The sequence below is a fragment of the Erinaceus europaeus genome, chromosome 22 (assembly GCF_950295315.1).
Source record: "Erinaceus europaeus chromosome 22, mEriEur2.1, whole genome shotgun sequence".
NCBI lineage: Eukaryota > Metazoa > Chordata > Mammalia > Eulipotyphla > Erinaceidae > Erinaceus > Erinaceus europaeus.
The window spans coordinates 17213498-17240096 of record NC_080183.1 but is presented as its reverse complement, the minus strand read 5'-3'; the positions used below and the strand labels follow the sequence as shown (position 1 = coordinate 17240096).

General features: G+C 47.3%; 1 protein-coding gene across 3 annotated transcripts in view; it reads right to left on the bottom strand.

The window, feature by feature from the left end:
• The window catches only part of LOC103123725 (neurexin-3-beta), a 455087-nt gene extending 448568 nt beyond the window's left edge, over positions 1–6519 (bottom strand). For all 3 annotated transcript variants that reach the window (XM_060181344.1, XM_060181343.1, XM_060181345.1), the window contains exon 1: positions 5729–6519. In XM_060181344.1, coding sequence (XP_060037327.1) covers positions 5729–6011 — 283 coding nt within the window. In that variant the 5' untranslated portion in view covers positions 6012–6519. The remainder of the gene's footprint in view (positions 1–5728) is intronic.
• Positions 6520–26599: the final 20080 nt, after the last annotated feature.

The following is a 26599-nucleotide window of genomic DNA, read 5'->3' as shown; positions in this document are numbered from 1 at the left end:
CAGTCTTGACAACTAAGACAGGGACGCAAGTCTGAGTGTGCTCAGAATTCATCTTCAAAGAGTTGACTTTCCCCAGCTTATACACGGTCCTAACAGGCACACTTTCCAGGATCTGCTTTACTGGCATGTGAACATCCACGTGTTTCTTTTCTACATTCAGAGTCTCACCATAAGTAAAATCTACTACACAATTCTAGCTAACAGTCAGGTGTTTGTTTACTCATTTCCTGAGAGAGCCCAGAGCACCACTCAGCGTTGGCAGATGGGGGTGCTAGGGACCGAACCTGGGTCCCCAGACTGACATGTCCTGCATTCTAAATTGCTGAGCTTCACTTTTTCTTTTTTCTGAAGTAAGTCATCCTAAGTATCCCGCTGCCTTTCCCCTAGGACACTACGGCCCTCAACTCCACCCCTCACAATGACCCGTAGGACAGCCCTCCAGCTCTGTTACACCCTGAGAGGGCAATGCACCCGTGCTGACCATGCAGGAACTAGTTAAACTCCAAACCCAGCAGTTGCCAGCACATTTTAGAGAAGAAAAACAATGCGTCCAGGAGAGAAGGAGTAGGGAGAACCAATTAAATTAATTCATCATCGAAGCCAAAGACATATAAATCATATCATTTTATCTGTCAACCAACACTATGAATTATTCAGCAAACTGCATCCCAAGAAGGAAGGAGAAAGAAAGTGGTTAGAAAGTAGCTTGGCGGAGCAGAAGAAAGTGCTTAATAGATCAGAACAGAACAAGCCCCTGGCTAGATCAACCGAGATAGGCTGAGCTCTGAAGCACAGAAGGGACAGACTAGCACCAGGACCCTTAGCTCATGGGCTGCACACAGGAACACCTGCGCCACTCTGCTAAAATGATTCCAACGGGACCTTGCACGCACGCACGCACACGCACACATGCAGAGAGAGAGACAGAGAGAGAGAGAGAGAGGCTGGTTTCTGAGCTGGAGCCTTCTATTTCTTCCCCAGATACTGTGAGGTGTTCTCTTTGACAGACGAGTCCTATGTACTCAAGTAACAACACCAAGTGCTTTAAGAGTAAAGAAAGTCAGCGGCGCTTTCAAGAATGAAGCATAAGGGCTATATGATGCCCCCCCCCGTCCTTAATAAAATCTACTTTTCTAGGGGCCAGGTGGTGGTGCACCTGGTTAAACACATACATTAGAGTGCACAAGGACCTGGGTTCAAGTCTGTCATCCCCACCCGCAGGGGAAAAGCTTCACAAGTGGTGAAGCAGGGCTGCAGGTGTCTCTCTGTCTCTTTCTCCCCTCTGTTCTCAGTTTCTCTCTCTCTACTTAATAAATAAAATAAGTAAGTAAAAGGGCATTTTTCTTTTTTAAAAAAATATTTATTTGTTTGTTCCCTTTTGTTGCCCTTGTTTTATTGTTGTCGTTATTATTGTTATTGATGATATTGTTGTTGGATAGGACAGAGAGAAATGGAGAGAGGAGGGGAAGACAGAGGGGGGAGAGAAAGACAGACACCTGCAAACCTGCTTCACCACCTGTGAAGCGACTCCCCTGCAGGTGGGGAGCCGGGGGCTCAAACTGGGATCCTAACTCCGGTCCTTGTGCCAAGTGCACTTAACCCACTGCACTACCACCCGACTACCAAAAGGGCATTTTTCTCAATTGTATGTGCCAATGAATTTTATAGAAAGGGATGTAAATGGGTATTCTTAAGGTTCAGGAGATGGAAAATTATACATAATTCATTTAATGAAGTTAAAATCTAGTGTGTGTGTGTGTGTGTGTTTATATGTCTCATATGACTAAAATACCTAAATGATTTGGTCAACATGCTACTTTGATGAGGAAGTAAAGTTAAGAACAAAATACACCCAGGGGAATAGCTTGAGGGGTGATTTAATAAAGCGTATTTAGATTTCTCTATTAGCTGATTTTGTCTGGTATCTCAATTCCCACTTTGTCTCCAGACTTTTGTTTTTTACATGATAGAAGCTGTTATCATGATCAAAGTGTATCTGCCAGTAGTCTAACTTAACATCAGGGTGCCTTATACTGCTTCCCATCCTTAATGGACAGCACATGGCTAACTACATCGGAAGGGTTCCGCCAATGTTAACTCCATGCCTACTCAGTAGAAAGAGGCTACGAAAGATAACCGGGAATCCAAGAGAAGCCACTGGCCAACAGGAAAAGTTCAGTAGAGTCTAGGTAAAAGAAGAATCTTCTCCTGAGTCAACAAGTGAGCTGAAATCAGGTTGGGGACTCAAGGCAGCCCCGGGCTTAGTGTCTCTGGTCCCAGAAGAATCTCAGCTTCCTCTTCCTCTAGGCTGCCTTCACACAGATTTATGTAAATCTCTACACAGCAACATGCTATTTCAAAGACCGGCCCCCAACACAAACAAAAGGCCAGCTGAGGGAGTCGGGCGGTGGTGCAGCGGGTTAAACGCACATTGCGCAAAGCACAAGGACCGGCATAAGGATCCCGATTCGAGCCCCCGGCTCCCCACCTGCAGGGGAGTCGCTTCACAGGCGGTGAAGCAGGTCTGCAGTTGTCTGTCTTTCTCTCCCCCTGTCTTCCCCTCCTCTCTCCATTTCTCTCTGTCCTAGCCAACAACGACGACATCAATAACAACAACAATAGCTACAACAACAATAAAAAGACAACAAGGGCAACAAAAGGGAAAGTAAATAAATAAAATAAAAAGGTCCACTGCTTGGGGGATTTCTTCTTCCATCTATCTTAATTTCAGTTTCCCTATAGGGCAAGATGATTTGGAAGGAGGTGGGGCCAACTGGATATCAGGGTAGCTCTAAGGATTGTTGACTCCTTGGGAATTGGGGTAAAGGAACACAGATAATAAAAAATAAAATATAAGTCAGGTAATTCAAACAAACTCATAGAGGCTCTTGGATTCCAGCCTCTGGTTTTCATTGTACACCAGAATAAAGGGTCTAGGTAGTCTTTGCAGGCAAGAGAGACTGCAACTTTAAACTCATCACAATTGGCAGGCAATCTGCATGTCTGTCAACCATCAGTCTTGTGTTCTTCGGCTGCCTAACACCTCTCCCCAAAATGCTTTTTCTTTAAACAATTGCAGTTACCAAGATGTTTGTCTTGGATTAAGTGAAAGCAGTCACAAAAACTGTGTAGCTGTTCTTAATCTAAGGATGGATGGGTGTACATTAACAAAATGCTAACAGGTCTCCTGATCTTTTCTGGACTCAGAATCTCAGTTGTGTGTGTGATTGATGCCCAAGCTTGGACATCTTGTTCACTGCTGTTTTTCTTAATTTCAAACTAAGTAAGTAAGTAAATAAATAAATAAGCAAGAAATCTACTTAATATAGATGCATTCATTCTCCAAGCCTCAAATCAATGGTCTGGGACTGGGGGACTGAACGAGGGCATGGCAAAGCTGAATTTTTGTGCTTTCTTATCTGAGCCTCGCCAGATCTGGAATCACTGTTCGCTCCACAGCTCCAGTGGACCGACTGGAGTGCTATTCTGGGGTCTCTAGTCATTTCCTGGCTCTGTTCTCCTTTCCCATCACACCGAATCTTACTCTTTGCAGGTTAATGAGGAATCAGCTCAGGAATTAGTCAAAACACTTTAGAGGTGACTCAGTAACTGATCCTTGAAGAAGTGAGATGGAGAAGAATTGTATTTAACTAGTATAAAGCTTAACCCTTTGGCAGAGAGAGGAGAGAGGAGAGAGTGAGAGGGGAGGGAGAGGGTGGAGAGGGAGAGAGAGGGAATATGTAATGATAGAGACCTCTGGAAAGTCTTGCTCTACAAATTCCATTACTTACTATTATTTCTGCTATTAACTCTTTACATCCTGAGCAGTAGCCAGAGACACTTCTAACTAACACTTCTAACTAACACTTCTAACTAACTAATAACCTCTTAACTAATGCAGAATCTTCCATCTCCCTGCTGGTCATTCACACTAATTAGCAGACTTTAGTTAATTAGTGCTAAGCATTTCCATTTTTAATTAAGACGATTAGTAATAGTTTGTCCATCTGCCTCCATCACCCACTCCCCCTTTTTTCTTTCTCACTTTTGGCCATGCTGTCGGCCTTAGGAGGTAAGCGTCTCCACTGTAGCCAAATCAGTTTTGCTTTGGGAGCACAGTTGTGGTTGTTTCTGTTCTGAGATTTTTTTTTTTTTAAGTCTACATCAGATCTGTCAGGATCCACAGAGAAATCAGTAACCAAATCCAACTCAAGCATCTCTTCCTTCCTACCACCCTCTTTCTACCCATCTTTCACGCTTTGAGCTCTTGAGAACACCGTCAAACACAGTGTAGAGAGAGAACCTGAAAGAGTGTATGTTGGCATTTCCTCATCAGGCCTCCACTGGACTCTACACTCAGCACAGGGCAGGAGCCCATAGCCAGGCGCTTCTGGGGAGATGCAGCCTCCTGACGACTGTGTGTGTCACAGGTCTTCAAAACACAGACCAGGGCAGCTCAGTCCTGCAGGCAGGCTGCTCCCTGGAGGGCTGCTCCCGTAGTGGGGCTCTGTGATTCCTGTCTTCCTCTCCACCAGGGTGGCGTTCATAGTGGACATCTAATGAAGGCCCTAGTTCAGAACAGTCTACTGTACAGCAAGCTGCTTTGGCAGCAGACCTCATCCCACTTACAGAGAGAGAGAGAGAGAGAGAGAGATGGAAGCAGAGGAGAAGGAAGAGGAGGAGGAAGAAGAGGAGGAGGAGGAGGAGGGGGAGGAGAGGAAGAGGAGGAGGAGGGGGAGGGGGAGGGGGGGGGAGGAGGACGAGGAGGAGCTCTCCCTTCCATGGGTTGCCGTGCAAGGAGGCTTACTCGAAGGAAACGACATCAGTCCAGAATTAAATGAATGAATCCACCCATTCCCTTGGGCTGAAATCCTATTTGCATAAACGGTGAAATTGAAATTACAATGAACTGAAGCCTGGCCAAAGGCAAGTGGACGTTGGCTTATCTGACCTATTTCTTCCTCTCTGGCAGTCAGCAATATTATATTAGATGCACAGCTTTGGTCATAGCTGGTCTTTCTACCAGGCCTGGGCGCCAACATAAAGTTGCCCAAAGAACAATGACTAGACTGGGAATTCGTGAGATTTTCCTGTCTTCTTCCCCTCAGCTTCTCCTCTTCTGCCCCCCAAAGCCTATGGCACAGACAACACTTTACAGCGTTTCCATCAACTTCAGGCTGAGAGCCTATGGCTTCTGGTGCCGGCTATTTCCCCCAGGCAAATCCCCAAATAAAATCAGAGAGGAGGGTGAAAGGAAGGTGAGCAAATGAATTATCATAGTGGGTTTTCTCCTAAATTGCTTCCCACCATAACAGGGTGTGGGTGTGTGTGTGTGTGTGTGTGTGTGTGTGTGTGTGTGTGAGAGAGAGAGAGAGAGAGAGAGAGAGGTTGAGAGAGAGAGGTTGAGAGAGAGAGAGAGATTGAGAGAGAGAGAGAGAGAGATGATTACTGAGGAAGAGAGAGAGGTGTGCTATTTGTGCACCTTTGAATAAGGGAGTGGAGAAGCCTCTCAGCGAAATTGGGAGGCTGAGCCAGGTGTGTTAACCTTTAGAGAAACACACACACACACACACACACTTCCTTCTTCTATGCACATGCAACGTTCCTCATCATTTTAAATTCACTTTTTTCCTCCCCCAGCCTCTTCCCACCTTTGCCATTATCCGAGAGGCGGGCAGGTTAAGGCATCGCTATGCCCCGTTAAAAGAAGAAAGAACAAGAGACCCACCGTGCCCTCCTCGGAGGGAGCCAGGGGAGCGATGGATAGAAATAGGCACTGAGTGATGCTTGCTGCCATGGAAATGGTGCTCGTGCTGAGAGTGCGACCCCGGCGTGGACAAGGAGGACGAGGACGAGGAGGAGGAGGAGGACGAGGAGGACCAGGAGGAGGAGGCTAGGTTGGAGGAACTCCACGCAGAGCTGACGATACATCCCCAGAGCAGAGACCAGATGCCAAGCGTCCAGGCCGGCCGGCGAGGGGGGCTGCGGGCGGCGCGGGCTGGCAGGTGCATGGTCACCACGCTGGGCTGCCGCGGACAGGCAGTTGGAATCCCAGCCAGCGCGGAACAGCGAAGTTCATGATGACCAGGGAGCCATCCTAGAGGCGGAAGACTGGCCCGAGATTTGTGGAGCTAGAGGGAAGGGCTCAGCGCTTTGGAGACAGATGAAGCAGTTAAAAAAAAAAAAAAAATCAGAACACTTAAAAAAAAAAAAAAAAAGCAAAGACCCTCCTATTCCCAAAACTTAAAATTCAGACTGTCAAAGTCCACGCAGGCATGGCAGGGCTCCTAGGGCGTCCCAGGAGGCCCGCATGTCCCGGGGGAAGCTTCCCCGCATCCGAGGCCCTGCGCGCAGGGTGCTGGCGACTTAGCCGCTCGCCGGGGAGGCGACACGGAGGACGGGCGGACGGGCGGACAGGGAGCCCAGGGCGACGAGGAGCAGCAGGCTCAGGTGAGCTCCCGGCACCCAGGCGGCGCGCACATGCTGCCCGGTCGCCCCGCAATGATGCGCACGGAGCCGGCGGGGGCCGCAACCCGGACCCGGCGGGTTAACCCTGCGCCCCTGCTGGCCGGCTGCCCACAGTGGACGAGACGAGTCACGGCCGGAGGAGGCGCGGGAGCAGAGGAGGAGATGGAGGTGGAGGTGGAGGTGGAGGTGGACGTGGACGTGGAGACGGAGGACGACGCGCCGGAGCCGAGCCCCCAAGTGCGCGCCGGCCGCGGGCAGCGCAGGTGGAGCAGAGCGCGGACCTGGGGACCCGCTTCTCCGAGGGGCGAGTCCTATGCAAATCGCGCCCTCCCGGCAGCCAATCAGCGCGGCCCGAGCACTCTGCCGAGGGACTGGCTGGACCTGGAGGAGGGCGGGGCCTGGAGACCGGGGATGGAGGCCCCGCCCACCCAGGGCCCGCGCCCTGCGCGGCCCCTCTGCGCCCCCCCCAACATCCCGCGTCTGCGTGTGGGGGGACAGACACAGGAACACAGGGGGGACGGCCCCTTTTAAAGATTGATTTCAATTTATTTATTTTTCATCAGTCCTCTATCTCCTCCTTCCCTCCAAGGCGCACGCGGGGGGGGGGGGGGAGGGGGGCTCCCGCGAGGAAGGCACCTTTTGCAATTTTGGAGAAGAAGAAGAAGGAGGAGGAAAAAAATAATGCAATAAGCTGCTCGGTCCGGAGTAGCCCAGATGGAATTCAAAATAAGCCCCCGGAGTCAGCAGGAGCTCAGGAGCACTGGGGCACTTGCAGGCGCTCCCGGGCTGGGCTGCGGGCTCAGCATTGCACTGGAGGCCCTGGCACCACGCGGGGCACAAACGCAGGCCAGAGCCTGGACCCCAGAGGAAGGCAGGGCTGCCCGCCCCTCTGGTCCTCTGCAGAAAAGCCCTGCAGATCCGAGACCTGACGCCCAGGGTGCATCCAGGCTGGACCCCAGGAGGGACAGAAAGAGGCCTGGGCTGTGCTGGCCATCAGTGGCTCTAGGAGCCCTGGCAAGAGCCCTCCATGCCCCCCGAGACACGCGGTGAACCCCAGCATGCACAAGCCCAGCGGCTCCCCAGCCCAATTCCTACTGCATCTGCCTAAGTTTGACTTCTTCCTTCTCACTTAACTCGGTTAAAAACCACACATTCGGGGCCTGGTGGTGGCGCACAGGGTTAAGAGCACACAGTGTGAAGCGCAAGGACCCACTCAAGGATGCAGGTTCCAGCCTCCCGGCTCCCCACCTGCAGGGGAGTCGCTTCACAGGCGGTGAAGCAGGTCTGCAGGTGTCTCTCTTTCTCTCCCCCTCTCTGTCTTCCCCTCCTCTCTCCATTTCTCTCTGTCCTATCCAGCAACAACAACAGTAGCAATGGCAACAATGAAAAAAAAAAAAGTGTGTAGGAGCAGTGGATTTGAAGTGAAGACACCCAGCCCCAGCTATAACCCTGGAGGCAAACAACCCGCACCCTGCACATATAATCTCACCATCTGTTTTCTGGAGGGGCGGACACTGAGGGACCCCAGTGAAGAGTACTTGCTGGTTAAGTCATGGGTGTGTGTCCATATTACTGATTACACTTCTACACTCAATGCACATTTTAATATCTTCCATGCCACCCCACCTCTCTCTCTCTCCCTCTCCTCTCCCTCTCTCTGTCTCATACACACACACACACACACACACACACACACACACACACACCTGACATTAAATAATTGGTGTTAAGACAGCCCAGTATGTCCCTGAAAGACACCAAAAAGATGTTAAAGAAGTTAGCAATGCCTGTCTTTATTTAAAAAAATATTTTGTTTTATTTATTTTGGGATAGACATAGAAATTGAGAGGGAAGTGGGAAATAAAGAGAGAGAGAGAGAGAGAGAGAGAGAGACAGCTGCACCACTGCTTCCCCGTTCGTGAAGCTTTCCCCCTGCACGTGGGGACAGGCCCTTGGACATTTGAAAAGTGACCATTCTGCCATGGGCACCAGTGCCTGCCCTACATCATCTGTCCTCCTAGGAGAACAATTACAGTGCTGCAGGGGCTGCTTCTTTCCCAGGGCAAGTATCAGATCCACTTCAGAATTTATGGTGGTGCCACACTACTTGGGTAAGAAAACGTGTGCTCTCAAAGTTCACACTGTGACTGGCAAGTGGTGCACAGTCCTCCCGTCGGCTCTGACGTTCCCTCCATCTTTAGGGGAGCCTCAGGGCTCACGACCTCCAAGGAAGGCGGCCCAAGGACGAGGCTTTCCCTGTCCTCAGACAGTGCCCCACGAACACCATGTCTTGAACCAGCACTGTCTGGCCATGGAGGCCACAGCCAGGGGATTAGAGGCTCAAGCTCAACTGCCACGGCTCCCTTGATGAGGCTGTTGGGAATTTTAGATGAGATCATTAATACAGGGGCCCCTGGGTGTGGTGCACCAGGCTGAGTGCACAGGTTACCATGACAAGGTCCTGGGTTCAAGCCCCTGGTCCCTACAAAGGGGAAACTTCACAAGTGGTGGAGCATTACTATAGGTAATGTGTCTCTCTTTCTCTGTCCTTCTCTGTCAATTTCCCTCTGTCCTAACAAATAAAAAACTAAGATTACAAAAAAAAGAAGAAAATATTTGACCACTGAATAAAATAACAAAGAGATAATATGTACACAACATCTAGCATAACGTGTAGCAAAGTGTTCGTTATTATAAACTAAAAATCCAAGAGAATTGCGTGTGTGTGTTGAAGGTGTTAATAGAAAAAAACAATCAAGGGGAATATTAGGACCCTAAGTACTTTCTTTTAAGATACAGGAGAAATCCCATTCAATCTAACCATCTCCACAAGTTGTTTTATAACTTTAAGATCAGCTGGTGGCCTGGCTAATGCTTAACCCTTCAACTCCACCTTCTGCCAGCTGTCTGAATCCGAGGACAAAAGCAAGATTTTTTTTCTCCCATTCTAAAGAGAAAAAAACTACATTCATCCTGATAAAAATCCCTCCTGTCTTTTTCTGCAGTCAACAAATTCCTGTCTAGGCTTCTTTATGAAATCTATCCTATTAGAGTTATTTCCTCGAGTCTATTTGAGTTCCTATTAGGCTGACACATTAAATCTATCTTTTTTAGACATATAGCTCCAGTGATGGTCTCCAAACACTGCCTCGAGCTGGAGTTGCAGCGCAAGAATTTGCCATTACCTGTTTTGGCAAAAAAAAACTCTCTTTTCTTCCCCTCCAGAGTCTGTCAAGTCTCCCCAGTGAATGAAGCTTAGAAAGGAAGCTTGCACTTACAGGATCAAGATGAGACAGAAGAGAGGAGCGCAGATCTAGAAATGTGATGCTTACCACAGATTTAAAGTTGAAAAGTATAAATAATTTCACAGGAACAACCACGCTTAGCTCTACTTGGCTAAAGCCCCATGGAATCCCAAGCAGACTCTCTGGAACCTTTCTGAATGGAAAGCAGTTTGAAAAAGACGGAGGAGGAGGAGGAAGAAGAAGAGGAGGAGAAAGAAAGGAGTCGAGGAGGAGAACAGGAGGAGGAAGAAGATGAGGAAGAAGATGGGAAGAGGAGGGGGAGGAGGAGAAAAGGAAGAGGAAGAAGAGGAGGAGGAGGAATGAGAGAGAGAGAGAGAGAGAGAGAGTCCTGCTGGCTTTGCCTGTGTATAAACTGGCTGTCTTTGTGATTTTAGACTCTGGCATTTCAGCTTTCGTACCCCTAACTTTTTAGCACCCCCCCTTTTCCTTAAAAGTAGGAAAGGCTGACCCCTTTCCCATCTGCTTTCATTTTGTCCCCTTTTAAAAACGTATTTATTTACTTATTATGGATAGAGACAGCAAGGAGTTGAGAGGGAAAGGGGAGAAAAGCAGGGAGAGGGGGGAGGAAAACCACCAGCTCAGTTTCAAGGCTTGTGAAGCTTCCCCCTTGCAGGTGGGGCTCAGAGGCTGGAACCCGGGTCCGTCACACCGCACAGGGTGATGTGCGCACTCAGTCGGGCCGCCACCTCCCGGCCATCTGTTCTCTGCCTCGCGCTCCACTTTAAACTGTCAGCCACAGAGTCGACCGTGGTGGCGACTTTCAGCTTCCTGATAGCACTTAACCACATCAGGTGCCGGGGAGCGCAGGTGACGTGGCCTTGCGGGCTCCTCACAATTCATTTTCTCCACCACACACGCTTCCTCTCACGTGTGGAGACTCTGAGTTTCCACTTTACTGCCTGCAGAGACACCTGCCAGCCAATACGACTCCACAGACAGAGTCGGGGGCAGTCTGGTTCTCAGGGAGGCCTCAGCTCTCAGGTCAGGAGGCTCTTTCTTCCACAGATGGAGAGCCAGAACGCCTCCCCTTCTCTGTCTACACAGGATAAGCTTACACCAGCTAAATGATGATGATTGCAAATGAAATAAAAGCCCTGAAAGAAAACTACGGCTGACTACTAGCCTGGCTATAAACATATCAAGGCTTCCAGCAACACCACAAATAGCAACATTCTGCTTTCTCACAGGGCAGGATATTTAGTTAGGGCCATATAATTCTTTTTTTTTTCTCTGTTCATTCATTTGAGCAAGTCATAAGGAAACAACTCAGATTCTGAATATAAAATAGAAAGCATTATTCTTCCAAATATTCTTTCAACTTGCATTTGATAAAAGAAAGACTCTGCCACACTTACATAATTGCATAGCTTCCAGCATGGAGACACCACTGTGTCCCGTTATCATTTTCTTGGAAGCATCCAGAGTTACTCTCTTGTCCTCCTTGTGGCTGAAGTGGGGATACCAGGCATTTGGCTTTTGAGAAAAATCTCTCTAGGAAATTTTCCAAATCTCAAATCAATGTGGTTGGATCTCTACCTACTCAAATTCCACATATTTCTTCAACACTGTGGAAAACACAAATGTTTCCTGTATAAATCTTAGTCCAAGTGAAATCATTTTATGGGAACACGTTTTTGCCTTTATTCAAGAATAAGAAGCAATTAATGCGTTCAAGAGACGGCTTCACCCTTTAAGCCCTGAGTCTTCACTAAGATCACGCTGGCCATCAGAGAGACAAAAATGACTCAGGCCCACCATCACATATGCTAGTATCTAGTTCTGACATCTCAGACAGAATGAATTACTGTTATTTAGTAAACGATAACATCATTCCGTGTTTATATGATACTTATTGAAATCAAAGCTTTACAGGGTACTTTGACAGTGCATAGAGATTTTGATTCTAGACTTCAGTGCCTGGGTTCCGATTAAAGTTCTGCTTATAGGGAGCCGAGCAGTGCCGGAACAGGCTAAGCACATGTGGTGTGAAGTGCAAGGACCTGCGTAAGGATCCCGGTTCGAGCCCCCGGCTCCCCACCTGCAGGGGAGTCGCTTCACAGGCGGTGAAGCAGGTCTGCAGGTGTCTGTCTTTCTCTCCCCCTCTGTTTTCCCCTCCTCTCTCCATTTCTCTCTGTCCTAGCCAACAAGGACAGCAATGACAACAATAATGAGAATAACGACGACGATAAACAACAAGGGCAACAAAAGGGAAAAATACAAAAAAATGAAATAAAATTTCTGCTTATAAGTATTTCTGAAAATAATAGCAAGATGCTTATTCCCTTCGCATGTGTCTGCCCGCCCCGCCCCCAGGCTTATCACTGGGGCTTCCTGCGTGCTGGCATTCAGCATCCACTGCTCCAGGTGGCTACTCATTCCATTTTATTAGATAGGACAGACAGAAATGGAGAGAGGAGGGGGAGACAGAGAAGGAGAGGGAAAGACAGACACCTGCAGGCCTTCTTTGCAGCTTGTAAAGTGACTCCCCTGCAGGTGGGGAGCCAGGGGCTCGAACCCGCATCTTTTGCTTGGGCCTGTGCACTTAGTACTATGTGCACTTAACTGGGTGCACTGCCCCTGAACACTGTGTATCTGCTTTCCCAACTGTAATGTGAAAGGAAGCACACGTTCTATCCAAAAGGGTTTCTTTCTGTTTTGTTTTTATAGACTATACTGACACCATTCCCGCAAAAAAGGTCTGTGTCCTTATCCCCACCCCCCTCCAGTGGAGCTGAGAATCCACCCAAAAGGGTTTTTTCTTGACAATACAGAAGGTTAACAAATGGGAAGCAAATATAAAATGCAGAACACACGATCAATGCTTGTAGACTAATAAAAACAGCAGCAGCAGCAATAGCGTAATCAATTATCAGGGGCCACCAAGGAAAGAAGACGACAATGATAATCACTGTCATTCTTAGTGTTTTATTTTAGAGAGAGTGAATGTCCTCCCTGCAGAGTTGTCCCTTCCTGACAAGACACCTGTCAAGAGTTTCAGGGACGCTAAGTGTCTTCCCCCGAAATCTCAGAGAGTGGAAAGCCACTGCGTTGTGTCACCTGACTCACTAGGTTCTCTTTGCCTATATTCAGCGGATAGTTACGTAGCTGAATTGTCCTCTCTCTCTCTCTCTCTGTCTGTCTCTCTCAATCTTCTCTCTCTCAAATACCGTTCAAGCTAACTGCAAAACAACAAAGCTTGTTTTTTTCCAATGAACTGTCAAGATCCAATATTATTATTTATTTAAAAAATTTAAAATTCATTTTTATTATCTTTACTTATTGTATATAGACAGCCATAAATCTAGAGAGAAGGGGGAGATAGAGAGGGAGAGAGGCAGAGAGACACCTGCAGCCCTGCTTTGCTACTTTTCTCCTGCAGGTGGGGACTGGGGGCTTGAACCACTGTAACAGAAGATTCTGTAACAGGGTGGGGGTATAGCATAATGGTTATGCAAAGAGACTTTCATGCCTGAGGCTCTCAAGTCCCAGGTTCAATCCCCCACACCTCCATAAGCCAGAGCTAAGCAGTGCTCTGGAAAAAGAAGGAGGAGGAGGAAGAGATGATGATGATGATGATTCTGTAATGAAGGCAGACAGTTTTTATTTTTTTTAATATATATTTGTTAGTGAATAGAGACAGAGAAAAACTGAGAAGGAAGAGGAAGACAGAGACAGAGAGACCCCTGCACCCCTGCCTCGCCACTTGTGAAGCTTCCCTCCTGCAGGTGGGGCCAGGGGCTTGAACATGGGCCTTTGTGCATGGTAATGCATGTGCTTAACCCACTGTACCACCACCTGGCCCCATGAAGGCAGACTTTGAGCTTACCTTTTACTTATCATTTATAGTTGTACCATGAGACTTTCAGAAAACAGGGCCATGTTTTCCTTTCAACTAAAATGACAGATGTTCCAGGGGCTATAGAAAGGCAGCAAAGATAAAGGGGAAAGGAAAGGGAGAAAGACAGGAAGGCGGGGAGAAGAGAGGAGAGGAAGAGAAACTCACAGGTTGTAAACCATATTATCTCTAGTACTAGGAAACCAAATTAAAAATGTCAAATCAATTCTACATGCATTTTTAAAAAGAAAAATCCTAGCACACCCAGGAATTTTTCTTTGCTTGATTTCTCCCATGCAGTTACTTTTCAGATATTAAAATATTCTCTGGATCTCATTCATAACACCTGTAATTCCAGGGAGATCATAGCACAAGGATGCATCTCATTCAGATGTCACAGGCACATGAAGAAAGAAGGGCAGAAACATAAAGCAGCGTGTCTCTCCTCTTTCCCACATTAGATACTAAGTTGTCTTACAGGCATTCAGCAGAGAAGCTTTGGGGAGGAGTCAGGTGGATTTCCCCAGCTAGTAAGGACAAGATGTTATCAAAACAATTGCAAAAAGGTTTGCCACATGGGCGAGGGCATTCTCAGTAGTGTGAGGACAAGGGTCCTGGTGACAAGGGTCTGGTTAAGCACACATGTTATAGTGCTTAAGGGCCTGAGTTTGCGCCCTTGGTCCCCACCTGCAGGGGGAAGGCTTTGTGAGTGGTGAAGCAGGGCTGCAGGTGTCTCTCTGTCTCTCTGTCATCCCCTTCCTCTCTATCATCCCCTTCCCCCTCAATTTCTGGTTGTCTCTATCCAATAAATAAATAAAAGATAATGCAAAAAAAAGTATTTAAAAAATAGATGTGACAATCCTAAAAAGGTAATACATTATCACTGATAATATCTTTTTAAAATTCTTTTTAAGTTTTTCTTTACTTATCAGATAGCCAGAAACAGAAAGAAAGGGGAGATAGAGAGGGAGAGAGTCAGAGAAACACCTGCAGCCCTGCTTCACCACTTGTGAAGCTTTCCCCCTGCAGGTGGGGACCTGGGGCTCGAACCTGGTCCTGGGGCTCGAACCAGGTGTAACACCACCCGCCCCCAATAATATCTATGTCTTCGAAATCTACATTTCCTGTCTGGAAAGGCAGAATTAGTGTTCCCCCTCTCTTCTGTTAACAGTCGTCACGTTCTGCTATTATCATCTGGTTTTATATCTGGGTCCCCCACAGACTGATAAAGGATTCATGCAGATACCAAACTACAAGAGACTGTTCCAGAGCCAACCACCTGACGTTATTGGACTCTCTTGCTTACAGTCAAATATCCTGTCCAGCGTTAGTTGTGAGACCTCGGGGAGGCTGCTACCCTTGGAGATCCTGTTCTCTCATGGAGTACCTGCTGTGGGATTCCCTGTCTCAAGCTCACCATGCTGTGGCTCGTGCAAAGTGTCCAATGAATAAAGAAGAGTGTTTTAAAATGTGGAACCTTTACACTGCTGAATGGAATGCCTTACAAGGGAGAGGACCTGTTCCAGCAATAAATGTTCCAGCAATAAATACCTTTTAAGGACCAAAAATTTGCTAACTTGCAGTGAGTGAAATGATATGATATCATCTGTGAGTTACTCTTGGAATTCATTTATAGCAATGGTTTTAAGTTTTCTTCCCCACCCCTTTGTTTTTTCCATTAGATTACTGTAATATGAACCTTTATTTTATTTTAGTTTTTGCTTCCAGGGTTGTCGCTGGGGCTCGTTGCCCTGCAGTATGAATCCACTGCTCCTGGTGGCATGTTTGTTTCCATTTTGTTGCTGTTGGATAGGACAGAGAGTAGTTGAGAGGGGTGGGGGAGATGATAGATAGATAGATAGATAGATAGATAGATAGATAGATAGATAAACACCTGCAGACTTGCTTCCTAACTTGTGAAGTGACTCCCCTCCCCGTGGGGGATCTGGGGTTTGAACCGGGACCCTTGCACAGGTCCTTGTGCTTCACTTCAGACTGTTTGCATTGACCTGCTGCACCACCTCCTGGCCCCCACCTTTTCTTTATGTTAAGACTTGAATCCAATTCCCCAGTGCTGCAAATATCATGACAAGACCCTACTTTTAAACCACTACAGGCTAAGGTAAGGAATCTTCTACTTCTGCAAAATGAATTGAGTCTCTTACACTAGAACTGCATTTCTCGTTATTTCATGCAGTACAAGTTGTCTCGAGACATATTAACAATTTTATGTTTCTATTTTAAATGGCATTTTTCCCCACTAGCAACACCTACACAGCTGCTGTTTCTGTAATATAAGAGGACACTATTCACTGGGGGAGAGCTGAGTGCTGTGAGGAGAGGGTGCTGACTTGCTGGTCCTGTGGTCCTTTTCTTCCCATCAGGAAACTCTGATGGCCCATTCATACATAAACTTAATTCTCTTCGATAGAAACATGTACCCTGATGATCCTTCCATAAAGTGAAGAGCTCCCAGCTCTGTAACCAAGGCGAGGTCATTCTCACTAAGATTGTCTGAACAAGAAACGAGAGTCAGGTCTGCTTTAGACACCTAAGGAAGTTGTTGAAACTAGGATGCAGAGACACAGCATGACTCATGTAATAACACCCTGAACTTCAATTCCAGAAGAAACTGGACTTCTCTAGAGGATGGCACCAGAGTGACACACGCATGACTCCTACAGCAACACCAACTTAGATTTAGCTCGTAAACTAAAATAATCCTGCAAGAAAACAACCCATCATGAAATGGATTTTATAGAAACAAGGGAGGAATAATAAACTCAAGAATGTGAGATAACAGAACAATCCTAAAACAGCACCATAGTAATGAATATAACGGGAGTGATCACATAATTTATAGGAACTACAGAGGATAGAAAAAAGGTCTTGTGGTAAATGACAGACATAAAAAAGAACTAAGATATTTTGAACATGCAACAGACTCAGTGAGAAAAAAATAAGCCAGTGAATGGACTACATAGATGAAGCTGAAGAATGAATGAATTAAGAAAATTTATTGGAGGGAGTTGGACGGTAGCGCAGTGGGTTAAGCGCACGAGGTGCAAGGATCAGCGGTGTAAGGATCCCGGTTCGAGCCCCCGGCTCCCCACCTGCAGGGGAGTCGCTTCACAGGCGGTGAAGCAGGTCTGCAGGTGTCTGTCTTTCTCTTCTCCCTCTCTGTCTTCCCCTCCCCTCTCCATTTCTCTCTGTCCTATTTAAGAACAACGAAGGCATCAATAATAATGACTACAACAATAAAACAGTAAGGGCAACAAAAGGGAATAAATATTTTTGAAAATTTTTAAAAAGAAGTTAATGTGAAGAGAAAACACAAAGAGAAATTGGAGCGGTTTGGTGTATTGAGCCAAAGTAAAGGTCTCAGGCCCTGAAACATGACGGCGGGGAAGGAGGACGTTGGTGGGGGGTCCGCCTGTCAGGAGGAAAACGGAGAAATGTTACACACGTCTCAACTACTGTAGCCCACTGTCAATTATAAATTCCAAGAAAGGGGGGAGACAAAGCCATGAAGCACGATCATGAAGAACCACAGGTTACTTCAAGGTTTTCATTTGGCAGACGAGAAAATGGAATCATGGAGGCAGAAAGTTCTCAAAGGATCAGAACGAAATATTCTGTCTGATGACTAACAGTCTATTTATCCCCATGAGTAGTGAATGAAACCCACGTGTTGAGCGTGAGGAGGACCACCCAGAGTGGGAGTGGTTGCAGGTGGAGGCGGGGTCTTTAGCTTTACAAAGACTCCACCTTTGGGGGTTCTTTCTTTCTCTCTTCTAACATGTTTCCGTGTCCAATGAAGTTTAAAATTACCTGGGTAATCCTGCAATCTTATCAGTTCTTTGCTGGGAAAAGGCCTGGGGACTCTCAGGATAGAGGTCAGATGCTACGCCATCCCTATAAAACACACACACGGCAGAGAGGTGCCACCGAACCTTTCAAAGCTTACCGAATCTGTAGATGATACTAAAATGTTGGCACATTCCTTTAGATAACTCAGATGCTTTTGTTTATTTGTTCACTAGCTTGTTTAATTGTGAGACATGGACCTAATGGAATTCTACTGGGCTGATTTTTCAAAAGCTGTCTTTTGTTCCGCGTGGCACCTGATACTGAGGCAGAGACTGCAGGCACAAAGGTCTCTCTGAGCACACGGCAGAGAGGAAGAGACACCGAAGCGTCACTCTGCCTTCCGTGAAGCCTCGCCTGCGTTGCTGCCATGATGGTCCCGTGACCCTGAGTGTAAGCCCTGACTTTGTGCATTGCAAGGCATATGCCCCACAAGGCGAGATCTGTCTTAAAGATGCCCACGATCATTTAGTATAGTGTGTGTGTCTCACTCCAGCTGGAACCCCCAAACCTCTGTGCCTTTAGCAAAACAATTACTGCCTCAGAGAGGTGGTGCAGTGGACAAAGCATCAGACTCTCAACCATGAGGTCCTGGGTTCAAGCCCCAGAAGCACATGTACCAGAGTGGTACCTGGTTCTTTCTCTCTCCTCTTCTCTTTCTTGTTAATGTATATATGGAGGGGGAGGGGGAGGGGGAGGGAGAGAGAGAGCCTCTGTAGCCAGGCACTGGAGTATAAGCGCTCTAAGCCAGCATGTAGGGAGTGTTCTAGGTTAGTAGGGAACTGAGTTCTGGAAGTGCAGTGTACGGAGCCTTGGGGAAACCACATTCTGAGCTCTGAGAATTCTTCAAGTAACTTTTGAAGATACAACCCTCTCACCAACCACAGGCACCTGCTCCACGGCTGCGCTGTGGGTGGCGTGCAGGGTGCTGGAATGACTATGATAGCGGCTTTCTATTTCTGTACTGTGGAAGAATGCTGAGGAATGCAGCCTCCAGACTGAGAGTACAGAATAACGGGTCTGAATCACGCAGACCATAGACACCTAGGCTGGGGGCGGCAGGGGTGGCGCGGGCGTCAGGAGAAGTCTTCAGACATAGCCTTCTCTTTTCTGGCTTAGCAGACTTCTGTGGGCTTTAGATAGAAGTGAGCTTTCCATTTTAACTTTGGGAATCAAGTTTGGTTTCATTGTTCCATTAAGACTCAAGACATACTGGGGGCCAGGCGGTAGCGCAGCTGGTTAAGCTCAGGTGGCACAAAGCACAAGAACCTGGAGTAAGGATCCCGGTTCGAGCCCCCGGCTCCCCACCTGCAGGGGAGTCGCTTCACAGGCGGTGAAGCAGGTCTGCAGGTGTCTTTCTCTCCCCGCTCTGACTTTCCCTCCTCTCTCCACTTCTCTCTGTCCTGGTCCCCACCTGTAGGGGGAAGCTTCACGCAGTGTTGCAGATGTTTTTTGTTTTTGTTTTTTTCTCTTTAGCTCCTTCTCAATTTATCTCCGTCTCTATTCTCAGTAAAGTAAAAGAAAATGTTATGGCTGGGTGGCAGTAGGTAGCAGAATGGTTATGCAAATAGACTTTCATGCCTAAGGCACCTAAGTCCCAGGTTCAACTGCCAACACCCAGCAGCACCACCACTACCCAGAACTGAGCATTGCTCTGGTAAAATAGATGTATATCTATGGTTATATGTATATGGCTGACCGTGACTCTTGATGTTTATTCCAACCGTTACTATCTGACAATAGGTCAATCTACTTCCCCTAATGAGAAAGTCTTAACCTCCAGGATTCAAAATATCACAAAAAAGAAGAGTCATAATTGATTGATTTTTTTCGGTCTGGCCAAACAGTGAAATGTTCAAAATTAATTTCCAAGACTCTTTCACTACATCAGACAATTCTTGACCTCCCCGTCAATTTCTCAAGGACCATCTAATTTTATGAGGGCAAAGGCTCTCGATGTTCCTCTTTCTTCCATCATTTGAAATCTATATGTGACTTCTACCAAGTCTGCCACCATGACCTTGAGTATGAGGTTGGCCATTTCTCCTTTATGAATGTCCCTACATCACACACACTCATACTCACAAATACAGTCACACACACACACACACTCACAAACTCACTCACTCACATACACTGACACACACACTCTCACACACACACTCACACACACACTCACACACACTCACACACACACACTCACACTGACACACACACACTCGCACATACACACTCACACACTCACACACACGCTCAAACACACTCACATACTCACGCACACACTCACACTCACACACACACTCACACACACACTGACACACTCACATACACTCACACTCACACACTCACACACACTCACACACACACTCACTCACACACACACACACACACTCACACACATACTCACACACACTCACACTCACACACGCTCACACACACTCACGCACACACTCACACTCACACACACACACTCACACACGCTCACACACACACATACTCACACACACACACACGCTCACACACTCACACACACACACACACGCACTCACACACACACACTCACACAGTCACTTCCACATGCATCTGTAGTTCTTCAAAGCTTCTTGCAGACAGACATCCGCCTCATAGATCACACCATCAGAACCACCACTGTGAATGACCGGTGACTAGCCACTTGCTGTCCTAAGAACTCAGCACCTGGCCTCTCTGAATAGCGGCCTCTGGAAGAACTCTCTGGTCCCTGTCACTGCATCTCCACTCAGCATGAACGGAGGCTGGCAGGGAACTTAGCAGCACGTCTTATTTTTAAAACACCTCACACCTCCTCTTCACCCTCCCAGCCGTTGGAGAGAGGTTTCAGCAAGTAGACACTCATGTTCTGAGCAAGCCTACCACACCACCTTCTTCCCAGACATGCAGATCCTCTGGAAAGAGTGTTTGGATCTCATGCCAGGTGGGCCATGCTGGTTAAACACAAATACCACAGCAGCCAAAAGCTCTTTTTTGCCAGAGATAACTATGGAGTGAACTCCACACAATCAGTCAGTCATCAGTCAGTCAGTCATCTGTCAGTCAGTCATCAGTCAGTCATCAGTCAGTCATCAGTCATCAGTCAGTCAGTTATCAGTCATCAGTCATCAGTCATCAGTCAGTCAGTTATCAGTCATCAGTCATCAGTCATCAGTCAGTTATCAGTCATCAGTCAGTTATCAGTCATCAGTCATCAGTCAGTCAGTCAGTCAGTCATCAGTCAGTCAGTCAGTTATCAGTCATCAGTCAGTCAGTCATCAGTCAGTCAGTCAGTCAGTCAGTCATCAGTCAGTCAGTCAGTCAGTCAGTCAGTCAGTCGTCAGTCAGCAGTCAGCAGTCAGTACTTTCCCCACCTCTCTCTCATACATACACACTCTGACTTTAAATTTCATCTGTCCATTCCTTTGTCTGTCCATGACTCAAATTCCTCCAAAGGAACACCCTTAGCAGGTTGAGAGACGGAGGTCACCCTCACAAGATGAACAGGATGGGGCTGGAAAGAGGGCGTAATGGTTCTGCAAAATGGGTGGGACGTTTACATCCAACTGATACCTGGCAGAAAGCCGCCTGTTCTGCATCAGAAAGCTGAGGCAACGCCCAAAATGTCAGCTACTCCAGGTGTCAGGAGGTTAGAACGAGGCCTCTGAGTCCTCAGAGAGCCAGAAGACCCACACGGTGATAGCCGCCCTGCGTAGTTTCAGCGGCTGCTTTTGGGGAGGCTCTCAGAGAAAATCCACCGGCAAGGCTAGTGGAGGAGCCAGAGGCGCTGTGCATAGACAATGGCCTCCAGGACGCGAGGACCTAGGGGTGCTGTACACAGACAATGGCCTCCAGGACGCAAGGAGCCAGGGGCTGTACACAGACAATGGCCTCCAGGACGTGAGGAGCCAGGGGTTGTACACAGACAATGGCCTCCAGGACGCGAGGACCTAGGGGTGCTGTACACAGACAATGGCCTCCAGGACTCGAGGACCTAGGGGTGCTGTACACAGACAATGGCCTCCAGGACGCGAGGAGCCAGGGGCTGTACACAGACAATGGCCTCCAGGACACGAGGAGCCAGGGGCGCTGTACACAGACCATGGTCTCCAGGACGCGAGGAGCTAGGGGCTGTACACAGACAATGGCCTCCAGGATGCAAGGAGCCAGGGGCGCTGTACACAGACCATGGCCTCTAGGACGCGAGGAGCTAGGGGCTGTACACAGACAATGGCCTCCAGGACGCGAGGAGCCAGGGGCTGTACACAGACAATGGCCTCCAGGACGCGAGGAGCCAGGGGCTGTACACAGACAATGGCCTCCAGGATGCGAGGAGCTAGGGGCTGTACACAGACAATGGCCTCCAGGACGGCTGGGGGGACCTGCCCAGCTGGGGAGGCCTCAGTCGGCGAGTGCCATCACAGCAAGTGTGGGCCCATTGCTGAGCGCTGAGGACAGCAGCTGCGGCTACAAAGGGGCCAGGAAAAATCCTGCAAGGGCTTGAGGACTGTGCCTCTTCCTCTAACTGGAAAAGGTGATCCAAGTATTTTTTGATTTATTTATTTAAAAAAGGAGACATTGACAGAACCGTAGGATAGGAGGGGTAGAAGTCCACACAGATCCCACCCCCAGAACTCCATATCCCCTCCCCTCCCCTGACAGCTTCCCTATTCTTTATCCTTCTGTCCTTTTTCCAGCCATAACATCACCTCCCCAGACAATAACGTGGACCCACCTGCATATCAGATTTCAGGCTCAGGGGAAAAAGAGAAAGAAAAAACTAGCACAGCCACAGGCCCTTTGGAATATAACTGAAACATGCTACTAGCTGTCTACAAAACAAAGCACTCCCACACTTCATCTGCCCTACTCCAGCCCTTAGGTCCATGGTTGGTCAACAATTTGTTTGGCTTTGTATGTGAACTCTCTTTTCAGCCACCAGGTTCCACGTGCCAGCATGATGCCGGCAAGACTTCCCTGGGCAGACAGACGACCCCAATAATCCACACACACCACTTCTAGGGGTCCTGGGGGTTGTGGCGAAATCGCCAAGACAGTGCAGGGTGAAGCAAGCTAGAGGAGGTGGGACCCAATTGTCTACTACACAGGAAGAAGAAACAGCAATGTGCCTCCCCAAACACTAACCCTTCATTATTATTTTTATTTGTTTACTGGAGTCCCTGCTCTGAGATGGGTCATGTAAATATATATATATATATATATATATATATATATATATATATATATATATATATATATATATGTTGTTGTATTTGTTGTTATAGTTCTCTCTTTTCCTTTATACCAACTGCCGCTGAAGAGCTCGAGCTTTGCCTGGGAGAAAGACGTCCCTGGCCGTCTCCCCCCACACACCTGTACTCTTCTTGCTGCGTCAAGCCGAGTGATCAAAGCTTTCTATACAGAAACAGGGAGATGCTTACTTCCTCTCCCCACCCCACCCCTGCCCCTTCTCTGCAGCTTCGAAGCCCAGTGAGCAGCGGGAATCTCTCTCTTCTATGTACAAGGCGGTCTGAGGGAAGGCCCCGAGAAGCCTCAGGAGTAACAGCGTTTCCAAAGGTGTCGGTTTCCTCCAGCCCCTGAGACAGGTAGCAGATGACTGAACGCAAACGTCTGCGTCACGGGCCTCAGAATCAGACGGGACTGGCAGGGGATTCCCAGGACCACCGTGTGTCACGAGAGCCTGTGGCCCTGCTGCCAGGCGTGGGCCGCCCTTCTTTCTCCGCCTTTGGAAAGGACACTTCTGAAGGAAAGAGTCACCAGGGGACACATATGACTCACAGAGCTTCTCTTCCTGTTTTTTCCAACTCTTATTTTTCTTGCTACTGCTGGGGCCTCACTGCTCCTGCCCAAGTTTTTGCTAATTGATAAAGAAAAGACAGAGGCAGAAAAATGCAAAATACCACAACGCCAAAGTGGCTTCCTGAGTGTGTCTGTTGAAGGCTGAGCCACAACTGGCATCACATGCAGGAGAAAGTGAGTGAGCTGGTCTCCCAGGCCCTTCCTCTTGCCCACACAAATGAATAACCGTGGTCTGGGAGGCGGCGCAGTGGATAAAGCATCAGACTCTCAAGCATGAGGTCCCCAGTTCAATCCCCGGCAGCACATGTACCAGAGTGATGTCTGGTTCTTTCTCTCTCCTCCTATCTTCCTCATTAATAAATAAAATCTTTAAAAAACAAATGAATGACCAAGAGATTTATGCCACAGAATGCACATAAGGACCAAGAGATTTATACCACAGAATACACATGGCAACCATGCCATGATCTAAATATCATATAGGGAGCTTGCTCAGAAGCAAAATCCGTGAAGTTGAATATATGCTGTCCAAAGCAAGACCAGAAATCCCCTCTGTCTCTGGGAAATGGAAACTAAAGACATCTATCCCAGACTTAGGACACCACTCCTCAGTTCTCCCTCACTTTTTCCCTTTTTGTCTTTCTCTTTTTCTCTCTTTCTTTCTTTCTTTCTTTCTTTCTTTCGGTAATCACCAGGGTTTCATGGCTGTGGGGTGAAATTTTCAGATAAAGAATCCCAAAGACTAGAAGGAAGAGAGAGAAAGAGACCACAGCAAGACGCTTCCTCCAGTGCTGTGAGGCCCAGACTCAAACTGGCTCAGCCACATGGCAAATAGCACAGCACGACTGAGTCATTCTGCTCCCTGACCCCCAGATCTTCTTTATAAACATTCCTGGGTGAGAGATAAGAACTTATGAGATTCCCAGCCTGATCTTTTCTCAAGTCTTGTTAATTGTTTCTGGCATCTGAAACAGTTCTAAGTTACTCTCCCTGCTCACCACCAAGCCTCTACACACATACACACACACACACACACACACACACACACACACACACACACACACACACACACTTCTCTTAGTATCTACCCTTTTAACTTCTAAATGACCTTAATGGAAACTATTCTCACTACAATGAGATTCTGATCCAGTTTAAATAATTGTCATGGTGGGAGGAAACAAGACATCAGACATGAGATCTCCAGGAAATGGGGAGAGGGAGTCCTGTTATCCATGCAAATATCCCTGGTAATTAAAAAGGGCAATGAATAGCAGTAGATAAGGTGGAAAGCAAATAGAAAGTAAATAGATCCTTTCCTAAGCTGATAAGTCAGAAGGGATTTCCTCCTGAGAAGGATCTTCTATTAAGATCATAGAAGATAATCTTAATTTCTTGTTGTTGTGCATTGGGCTATGCCAATCATGATGACACGGCTCAGAGAGGAGGAGCTGGAGACACGTGCTTTGCCTACTCTGCTGAGCAAAGTCTTTGATGCACACAAGAAGATTTGTAACTACAGGGGAAGGACAAACGCTCAGGCTGATGCTAAAGACGTGGAGATCAAATGTCATTTGTCCACAGAGGTTTTGTAAACCAGGATCATAGTGCAATAAAATAGCAACTCCTCATTCCCAAAAGTCCTTTCGCCTTCCACTATCCACCATGACTCTATTCTGCAGGATGTTATCATGGAAAGGTCTGTCTACTTTGGGAAAGTGGACTTGGGAGAGATGACTGGATTCCTGCCCATTACTAGCATGTCAACAGACACAGCACCCTTCTTGATTTTTCATGTCTGGAGTCAGTGAGATTTAGTACCAGGATTGGGAAACTGACCTTATTCCTTGATGCCCAATTTTCTTCTGCTCCCTAAGTGTGAGACTTTGACAAAGCACCTTCCACTGAGAGTTGAGCTATTTAGCCGCTGGGGATGAGGGGTACTGAAGTGGCAGACCTTAAGTAGCCAGTGTAGAAGACGAATGTGAAATATGAAAGTGGCAGAATGATAATATAACAAACACATCAATTTTACATTTCCTGCCTCGCCTTTATGGTCTGGGTTCCATAGTCTAATGCACACAGAGTTGAAGACGATAACAGGGATTAATAAGGTCGACCAGAGGAAGAGGTTAGTATTCAGGTGCCTTTGCTTTCGGTTGTTAGTAGAACCAGCCACTGGTTTTGGTGAAAGTGGTGGGGGGAAGCTACCACTGAGTAACAGCACTAAACTTTCTTCCAGAGTGGTGGAGGGGGGACTAGAACTTGGGTCACACAACTGAAGAAACAGACACCCTGTCTAGGCGAGCCCTCTTGCCGACCAAGGATTTAACTCTGAAAGTGTTCCAAGGCTGGGTGGTGTCTCACCCAGTAGAGGGCTCTAGGACTCAGGTCCCACCTGCAGTAGAGAAACTTCCTCACTGCCAGAACACTTCTGGAGGTGTCTCTACTTCTCCATCACGTGTATAAAAAATAATAAACGAGGGTGGGTGTGTGGTGCCACACCCAGTTAAACTCACATGGTGCAAAGGATATGGGTTTGAGTCCCCAGTTCCCCCCCCTTGCAGAAGAGGCACTTCACCAGCTGTGAAGCAGGTCTTCAGGTGTTTATCTTTCTCTCTCCCTCTTTATCTTCTCTTCCCCTCAATTTCTCTCCGTCCTGCCCAATTAAAGAAAAGGAAAAGAAAAAACAAGTCCTCCAGGATCAGTGGATTTGTAGAGTTGGCACAGAGCCCGAGCAATAACCCTGGAGGCAAAAACGAAATGAAATGGTGATAATAAATGGTGGAGGGAAATACTGGCTGCTGGAACAGTGGGGCTGTCCTTCAGTCACCAAGCTCCAGAGATGAAGCTGCTGGCAAACAAAAATAAATGAAGGAATAAATAGTGAAAGGAGAGATGCTACCATTGAAGCACATCACGATTGCTGTTTCTGTAACTACAGTCTTGGTTTGTCTCCCTGTAACATGTTTCTATCTGATACGATAATGATTCCCATTAACTGATCTGAAGTTCTTATTGGCCTTTCTTGAGCATTAAGACTCATTTTTTGTTTGCTTGTTTTTGTCCCATTTCAGAACGATATTCCAAATCTGCCTAGTTGGAACCACCATCAATCACCACTACCACCAACATAAAAATAGCATCTTATAAAAGGTGACTACTTACTGCAGGCTCTCTGGAATTGGTGCTATTCTTGCAAATAAATTTGAATGTGGTTCAACAAGAGGCAATCAATTTTATAAAGATAAATATACAGAGAGAAAACACACACACACACACACACACACACACACAC